General features: G+C 47.8%; 2 protein-coding genes across 3 annotated transcripts; one reads left to right on the top strand and one right to left on the bottom strand.

The window, feature by feature from the left end:
* Positions 1 to 921: 921 nt before the first annotated feature.
* LOC119444658 (uncharacterized) lies at positions 922 to 4,187 on the top strand. 2 transcript variants are annotated; one of them, XM_049663507.1, is made up of 6 exons: positions 922 to 1,477; positions 1,579 to 1,635; positions 2,274 to 2,382; positions 2,797 to 2,902; positions 3,311 to 3,501; positions 3,934 to 4,187. In XM_049663507.1, the coding sequence occupies exons 2-6, from the start codon at positions 1,616 to 1,618 to the stop codon at positions 4,096 to 4,098; spliced, it is 591 nt and encodes a 196-aa protein (XP_049519464.1). In that variant the 5' UTR covers positions 922 to 1,477; positions 1,579 to 1,615; the 3' UTR covers positions 4,099 to 4,187. The 2 variants fall into 2 exon arrangements, with proteins under 2 accessions (XP_049519464.1, XP_049519465.1); XM_049663508.1 differs by having other exon boundaries at positions 922 to 1,635.
* A 63-nt stretch (positions 4,188 to 4,250) lies between these two features.
* LOC119445675 (putative nuclease HARBI1) lies at positions 4,251 to 7,651 on the bottom strand. The gene is made up of 3 exons (XM_037709957.2): positions 6,930 to 7,651; positions 6,715 to 6,856; positions 4,251 to 6,217 (listed from the first exon to the last, which is right to left on the bottom strand). The coding sequence occupies exons 1-3, from the start codon at positions 7,536 to 7,538 to the stop codon at positions 5,724 to 5,726; spliced, it is 1,245 nt and encodes a 414-aa protein (XP_037565885.1). The 5' UTR covers positions 7,539 to 7,651; the 3' UTR covers positions 4,251 to 5,723.
* Between the last annotated feature and the right edge of the window lie 64 nt (positions 7,652 to 7,715).

The raw sequence follows: 7,715 nt of genomic DNA, 5'->3' as shown, positions 1-7,715 counted from the left end.
CTTGTATATAGAAGTCACTCAGTAACCGAAATGATGCCAAGCTGGATTCACTTAAAATCAGAATAAATAGAAGTCTAGAAGTCATGCGCAGCAGCGCTTATACTCGGACTCAAAGTACTAAAAGAAACAAAAGACTGCAGTTTGGCCGGGAAGGCGAAGCATGCAGTATTAGTGATAGCGAAGTACAAGATTAGTTACACGAAGGAAGATTCTTACCGTGTAAATCTGTGTAAGGACCGCACCTCCATATTGACAGCCAATAGTTAAAAAAAAAGGCATCCAACCGAGAAGCAATCGCGTTCCGTGCGCTGATTCTGATCGGGCTCAACAGCGAATTGTCGCGCGCAGCGCACTTTCGCGCGTCGCTACTGGATGTCGAGAGGAGGCGATCGCGGAGGTTTACGGCGGATTTCATACTCGTAGTTGGAAAAATGAGGTCAAATGGCCCGGTCCCATGAAAGGCGCGACAGAAAAGTGCGGCCCTTACACGAGTCTATATAGTAAACATTCACCTAAAATTATAATAGCAAGCATAGTGTAATGCACGGACCATGTAAACCTGTAAATACCTCACTGGATGACCTCAAGCACTCGCTTTCACAACGCAAGCATTATGAAGAACGCCAGCAGTGGCGGCGAACGGTTCGCACAGCCGCGCAGTTCCCCGCAACTCCGAAAATTAGATTCGTCATCATTATATGCCTATTTTATTGCGATAGCAATTATATGGACACTCAAAGAGGATTTCTGCCGTCGGCGTCGCCGTGAGGTTCCGTATGACGTCAACGGCGATGAAATCGTCGCCGCGCGCCGGACGCTGTATGTGCGAGTGAAAGGGCGCGAGGGACGCGCGCTTTCACAAACACTTCCGACGGTAAGAAGGTGGTAAAGACTTCCGACGCTGCTCGGCGAGTTTCCCGTTCTGGGGCGCTATAACGTAAAATGATTCCAAGTTGGTTTGATTCCAAACTCCTGACGTCAAAATGACGCCGCAGAACATGCGTATGGGGGCGGGACACGACGACGTTTTTCAAACAGGCCAATCAGCAGCCTCCATCTTTGCCGGAAGCACGCTTTGCTTGTTTTTTACTCCTAAAGGGGCCGTATAGCAAGTTCATGTTAGATGTAAACGCCTAATAAATAGATCATTGTTTTTCGCTGACATTAAAACTGTTTTGTAATGTTTTGGCGCGCAAGTGGTAGACGCGTGTTGCCAATTATTAACAAGTATTCGCATTTTTCGAGCCGTAGTCACACACGCGTCGATTCCGCATCCGAGCCAGTCCGAGCCATTTTGCTGCGCACAGGTAAGATGGCGGTACGTGGAAGCAGCTGATCAGTGCGTGTCCCGCATTTAGTGTACCTTTGCACGTAACACTGCACGATTAGATGAGTCTCGGCCTCCGTGGTGTGCTTTCGCCCGAGAAGAATTTCGGAAGCTGTGAACATCATGGAAACCGTGAAAGCGAAGCGCAAGGTGAGTAAACAACATCGACCTCTTGTGCCTAATGCCTAGACAGTCGCATCTGAACATCTGCGGTGGTCGCGGGATGCTCACATTTGCTTTTATTCGCACAGGATAGCCAAGAATCGATGAAGGTTGGAAATCAGCACGATGTACTGCAGCAGATACTGGTAAGCAAACTTTTTCATTTCACAACGATCTGAACTGTCTGTCTCCGGGTGTGGGTGAAGTGCGCAGTGATAAAGCCCCCCTACATGTTGGAAGTGGACTTAACCGGGGAAAACGATCTGTTATTTTGTTTGTTTGTGAAGTTTATTACGTTTCAGAAAAACAGTGATTATGTTGTGATAATGTTACAAAACATTGAGTAAGTGTAACCACTATTTTTTAACGGCATGGTGAAATGATATGTGAAACGATACGACTTGTTGCTTGTATTAATTTGCTGCGTTCCGGCGAAAATTAAAAGTACGAAAAAATGGCAGCACCTCCAGGACCCCGCGTATCGGCAGCTCAAACCACTCTGCTTGTTGAGTTTATGGAGCAGCACCCGTACTTGGCGAGAGGCGCCACAAGCCTCTCGCCAAGTATGAGTGCTGCGCATAAAAAAGCGTTGTGGAATGAGCTGACGGCCGCGCTCAACGCGCTAGGGCCGGCTGTAAAAACAGCCCGGCGCTGGCGCCAGTATTGGGCGCGAATTGTTCACGACTTAAAAAAACTTGCCGCGCAAGTTGGGTCGGAGAGGAGGTGAGCCTGCAGCTTTCAACATACTTTGGAACGTAAGCTCACTGTGTTCATGTTTTTGCAGGAAAACAGGAGGAGGCAGGTTGGGCGGGCTGGAGGGCCGTGTGTTGGACGTCTTGAGCCGCACCGGCCCAGGCTACGCGCCGGTCGATTTTTTTCCTGATGACGCCGAGGTGCGTAGTGTTTTGTGTTGCTATGTGGACCGGTTTGGGGAAGTTGCACTGTTCAGAGCTGATGAATGTTTTACTGCTTTGTGTTTATGTCTGTTTTCTTGCAATTAAGAACACATGCCAGCACATGATATCCATACTTTGCAGAAATGAAAATCTGGCCCCCCCCTAGAATAACATAAGAAACCAATGCTGTTCAGAAATGTCCTGTGATTGATTATATGGTTCGTTACTCCGTGAAGCATGTGTAGTCACGAGTAATTCAGTTGATGTATCAAGCATATTCTGTACAGAGTGAATAAATTTGAATAGACTTGGCAAACAGTTCATGGAACTGAAGCAACAATAACAGTATTAAAATCATATTCATCAGGTGCAATGCTCACATAGTGTGTCTACTATGCTTTGTTATTGCAGCAGGCAAGCTCCAGCGAGGAAGAGGCCGCTGCCGCCCATGTGCCTCTCCCGACGGCCCCACCCCAAGTATCCGTGGGCACAGAGCCGGGGACGAGCGGCACTGCACGTAAGGCACTTTAACAGCAATTGAAATGCGAAGCCTTCAGAAGAAAGCACTGCCTGTTGTGAACTTTTAAACAGAAAAAAATTTATTTCACATAGTCACCAACAAAGAAACACAGCTAGTCCCTGCCATAATCTGACTGTGCAAGACGAAACTATATTCTGTTTGACTAATCATACCACTTGTAATGCAGCTTCTGTAGCGTTCAAGTTGTCGTGTAGAAATTAATATTGGTGCAGCATATTGTAGTGCTGTGGTGTCGCTTTATTTATTTATCCAACTGTAAGGTTTACATTGCCTACAGCTTGTTGCCGGGAATAGTTTCCTATGTTTCTACCTATGAACCAGTGAATGTTCAACATAGAAGGGCACAACAAATTTGTTATCCTCTTTGCCCATTTAATTTTTAAGGACCACCACCTCGGCAGCAGCCCCAAAGACCACCTCGGCTGCAGCCCCTAAGACCACCTCGGCAGCAGCAGCTGCTAGAGGATGCGGCCTGCAGGGCAGCAGAGGAATGCGCGAGGCAGAGGCAGCTGGCGGAGGCTGCAAACGTGGAGGCTGTCGCCTTCCACCAGATGCTTCTTGAGCAACACAGACAGGTACGTACAACTCGCCCAGGTTGCAATTTTTTTAAGAGGGCATCTGTATTCACTGGGCTGAAGTGTTCATTGGTTTGTTTACTTATGTATCCTCTGTGAGATGCTTTCTCATTCTGTTACTTCGCAAATTACAAAGCATTTCCGTGGTTGCATGTACCGGCACAGCATGCTCATCTTTTGCAGGTAAATTCAGCTTATCACCGACATTGCTTTCTTAGTGACAAAGGTGGCTTGGTAGCATTTTCTGCCTTTGAACATGCTTATAACATAACAGATCATATACAGTTTGCACTTCAACTTCTCACGTCATATGCATACGTTCTCACTGCCCTCTAGAGTAATCGTGCTGAAAGTGTAACCCTTGCAAACACTGATGAAACGAACAATTTAATTTCGTTTCCTCTAGCTGCAGTAAGTGCATTTTTTTCGCAGCATCATCAACAACTGGTGGAGGAGCAGAGGGCCTCTCGCGTGGTGCAGCAGCAGTTGGTGGTGGAGACGAGGGGTTTGCGGGAGGCGACTGCCCTCGTCGCAGCCACCTTACGCCAGCTCGTCGCTGCCCTCGCCCGTGGCCTCCGCGAGCCGCCTCAGCCGTAGTTATATATATGTTGTTCATTATGTCATTTGTTTATTATTTAATGTTTCATAATGCATAATTTATTGCAAGTTTTTTTCTTATGTTTAGTTCCAGTTGCTGAGCAAGTTTGTCTCAGTGAGTGAACTGTATGTCTAATGTTTCATCTTTTGGTTAGGTGTGTGCTTTCGTTTTGTTGTTTATGAGCTATTTATGTATTCATTGCTTTTCAAGGAACATGTTGACTAAGTAGTCACTTTTATTTTAGCCACAACAGTGTTTCACACACAAATGCTGTGATAACAGGTATTGAAATCCACTGTTATGATGTTCACACTATATTTATGTTGTTTCCAATCTTATTTGCCCTATGGAACCCACAAGTGGCCATATTATTTATTTTAGCAACACGTGCGTGTTACTTGCAATAGTTATTGTGATATATCAGGTTTCCATATCGGTGATAGCAATGCAATCTAGTCCCCATTGATGTTGACAATTTTTTATACACCCAATGTAGCCATTATTTTACTACATTCACTGCCAGGCTGTTCTTGTTGGCCTTGTTATATGTCAGATTATCGAAGTGCACGGTATTTTTTCACGTTTGTCATTCCTTAAAGGCGCCGGACTGCACTTTCACACGGGTGGCCCTATTGTGGCAGTATTTATTGCATATAGCATATATTTTGTGCTACAAACATGGATGCATAACAGGCAAGTCTTGCAACACCTTTTTGTGCTATGAAGTTGCTAGGTGAACGCAAATGATCGTGGATGAGCCCAAAGAAAAACAGTATCAATGACAGACATTTATGTGATTTAATGTGTGCCAGCGGCCTTTCACAATGTATTAGATCCCATTTAGTGGAAACCGTACTGTCACTTTGGCACCATGAAATCATACCCTGTGTACATTGATTTGTATCATGATGACTGTTATTCACTTCGAATAAAACATGACACTGAAGATGTGTTGAAACTGTTCGTTTACTGTAGGGATATGAAGGAACGAGTTTCAAGAACATCACTGGCACTTGATATCACTTTTTACAAATATATGTACAGTTTACAAATGAATGTACATCCAAGGGAGCATCATGTGCTTGACATGCCAGGCGATCTGTGTCAGCATGACTTGGCTTGTTGAAAAAGGAACTGTGCGGAAGCTGTGTGGCAAAGCTGTGTGGGGCCTGCAAGGTGTGCAAGAACAGTACATATGATGGAGCGAAAAGTGTGCTTTGCTGCGGCCCAAGCAGGAAGCGAGGAGACTAAGTCCAATATCCTCCCATGCACAGTGCAGACGGCGGTGACAGTGGCGGTGATGCCAGTAGATAAATGCATCAAGACGACAGTAGCGACAGCAGCAACAGCAATTCAACTAGCAAACTCCTGCTGCCCAGAGAAGTGGCTACGACATTCTGCTAATGACCACAACCTTGTCTATCCACAGCTACTAAGTAGTGTCACAGGGGAATGATGCAATAATCTCCAGTTGTGACAGCTCATTGGTACACGCTATGTGAAAGCAATGGTGGTAATTTAGCAGATGCTATAAAAAAACACCACGCTATCCACTCATGCCAATACGCCTTCACGTTGGTTCCTTCTCTTTATTAGGCATAAGTGCCTGACACTGCAGGCACGTTTACTGCTGCTGTCGGTGCTGCTGCCGACGCAGCCGCCTTCGCACCCTTCGCAGGTAGTGCTGGTGCTGCTGTCGTGTGGTTCCGAATAATGTAATTACATTGTCACGGGCAGCACATCCTTTCAGGTACATTATGCGTGCTGCCCTCACTCGGGGAACTACAAGTGGGAGGGGGCCACCGTTTGCATCGTCACTGCTGCTGTTGCTGCTGTCATCATCATCAACCTCATCAAACGCACTGTCACCTTCATCAAGACACAAATTGTGCAACACTGCACACGCTGCAACGATGTTTGCTGCGCGGTCTGGTTCATAGTGGAGGGCACGGTACCTCTGAAGGCAGCGGAAGCGGCTCTTCAGAAGTCCAATGCAGCGTTCCACTACGGACCGCATGGAAGCGTGTGCAGTGTTGTACCTGCCTTCTGCAGTGTGAGTGGGAGGATGGCCTGGGACCGGAGTCAGGAGCCATGGTTCCAGGGGGTAGCCGCTGTCACCTGCACGAGCATAAAAATGGTATCAAATCAAATGCGCATGGTTGAGCTAGTGAAGCATGAGTCATGTTACATACACCTACTACACAGAGGCTGTAATAAAATAATGTACAGGCTGAGCACTTGATGCTGCTGTGATCAGCACAGATAACAATAGCTGGTGGTAAATAGTAAACTTCATATTATTAGCATCCAGCAAGGTGGCTGTTTGGCCGAGTTGTCTGTATTCTCGAATTAATGTCAGTGTAAAAATAATGGGGCAAGACAAACGTTCTTTGTTTCGTAATGTACACTAATTTACATTAGCTTGCAATACAGCAGTTAAATGTCATTTTGCTGCAAGCAGATACTCAAAAAAATTTACCAGCCCGCCTATGTAACCTATACTTAACACGCCACTATAATATAAACGGTTAGGGCTTCCAACATATACTCTTACGGCGGGAGTACACTTTATTGTCTGCTGCTAGGCAACTGTATGAATTTTCCCCTCTGCTCACCGAGGAGGTGCTCGCCGGCCTTGGCAATGTGTCCCTCCTGGAAACGACGACGCAACCACGTCGTTCTCCATATGTGTGCGTCGTGATCCGACCCCGGTCGCAGAGCGTCGACGGCCAGAATCCGCATGCCTGCGTCGCAAATCTGACGAAAGCGTGCACAGCATCAGCCACGCGTTGCTATGAAAGGCAAATTAGACAAACATGACGATACTTACGAACATGCTGTTAAGGGCATAGAAGCCTTTGCGGCACATGTATGCCGCCTTGTTGTCGCCCTTCGGTGCGATGATGGCAATAAGGCTGCCGTCCACGCAGCCGATGACGCCGGGAATGCCGCCGCGTCGAAGGAACCCTTCTTTCACGGCCGCCTTTTCCTCCGACGTCCTCGGGAAGTGGACCCACTTGTTCCGAGTCCCGGCGTGGACGATTGCCTCCGCCACGCGTCGCACGCACTTGCTGACCGCAGGCTGCGTCACGCCAATCGTCTCCTCGCTCCCAACGGACCCCTGAAAGCTGCCCGTCGCGAAGAAACGCAACGCGCACAACACTTGTCGCTCCACCGACAGCGCTGTTGATCGCACGCCTCCGAGCTCCTCCGCCACTTCGTCGCACAGCCACCGCACAGTTTCCTTCCTCAGACGAAAGTGCTGCCGAAACACGTCGTCTGGCATGTCAAACGCGTCCTCGGCCTCCCTCCTTCCGCGCCTCCGCCCGAGCTGACGAGCCGCCGCCGCCAGCAGCAGCAAGAACGCCGCCATTTTTGATTCCAAACGGAACGGGTCACTCGCCGGTGATTCCGCGATGTTTCCTGTTTTGATCGGCATAATTTAGCATAAGTAGTGCGTAAACGTCACTATGACGTGTCAGTTTTTGCGGTTTCGTGACGTCGCTTGACGCACCGGCGAGGTGGGCGCGGCCTCGGAAATATGAGCCAATCAGCGAGCGGCGCTCGTGGATTTGGAATCAAAACAGTTTGGAATCATTTTACGTTATAGCGCCCC

The sequence above is a fragment of the Dermacentor silvarum genome, chromosome 3 (genome assembly GCF_013339745.2).
Source record: "Dermacentor silvarum isolate Dsil-2018 chromosome 3, BIME_Dsil_1.4, whole genome shotgun sequence".
Classification (NCBI taxonomy): domain Eukaryota; kingdom Metazoa; phylum Arthropoda; class Arachnida; order Ixodida; family Ixodidae; genus Dermacentor; species Dermacentor silvarum.
The sequence above is the reverse complement of the archived record's forward strand: the minus strand, read 5'-3'. Positions and strand labels throughout refer to the sequence as shown.

Bases quoted from the DNA above. Each gene is read 5' to 3' on its own strand.
- LOC119444658 (XM_049663507.1), top strand. From the start codon at position 1,616: ATGTACTGCAGCAGATACTG. The intron at 1,636-2,273 runs GTAAGCAAACTT...ATGTTTTTGCAG, and splicing joins ATGTACTGCAGCAGATACTG to GAAAACAGGAGGAGGCAGGT. The intron at 3,502-3,933 runs GTACGTACAACT...TTTTTTTCGCAG, and splicing joins TTCTTGAGCAACACAGACAG to CATCATCAACAACTGGTGGA.
- LOC119445675 (XM_037709957.2), bottom strand. From the start codon at position 7,538: ATGCCGATCAAAACAGGAAACATCGCGGAATCACCGGCGAGTGACCCG. The intron at 6,857-6,929 runs GTAAGTATCGTC...CGCTTTCGTCAG, and splicing joins ATGCCCTTAACAGCATGTTC to ATTTGCGACGCAGGCATGCG. The intron at 6,218-6,714 runs GTGAGCAGAGGG...ATGCTCGTGCAG, and splicing joins GGCCGGCGAGCACCTCCTCG to GTGACAGCGGCTACCCCCTG.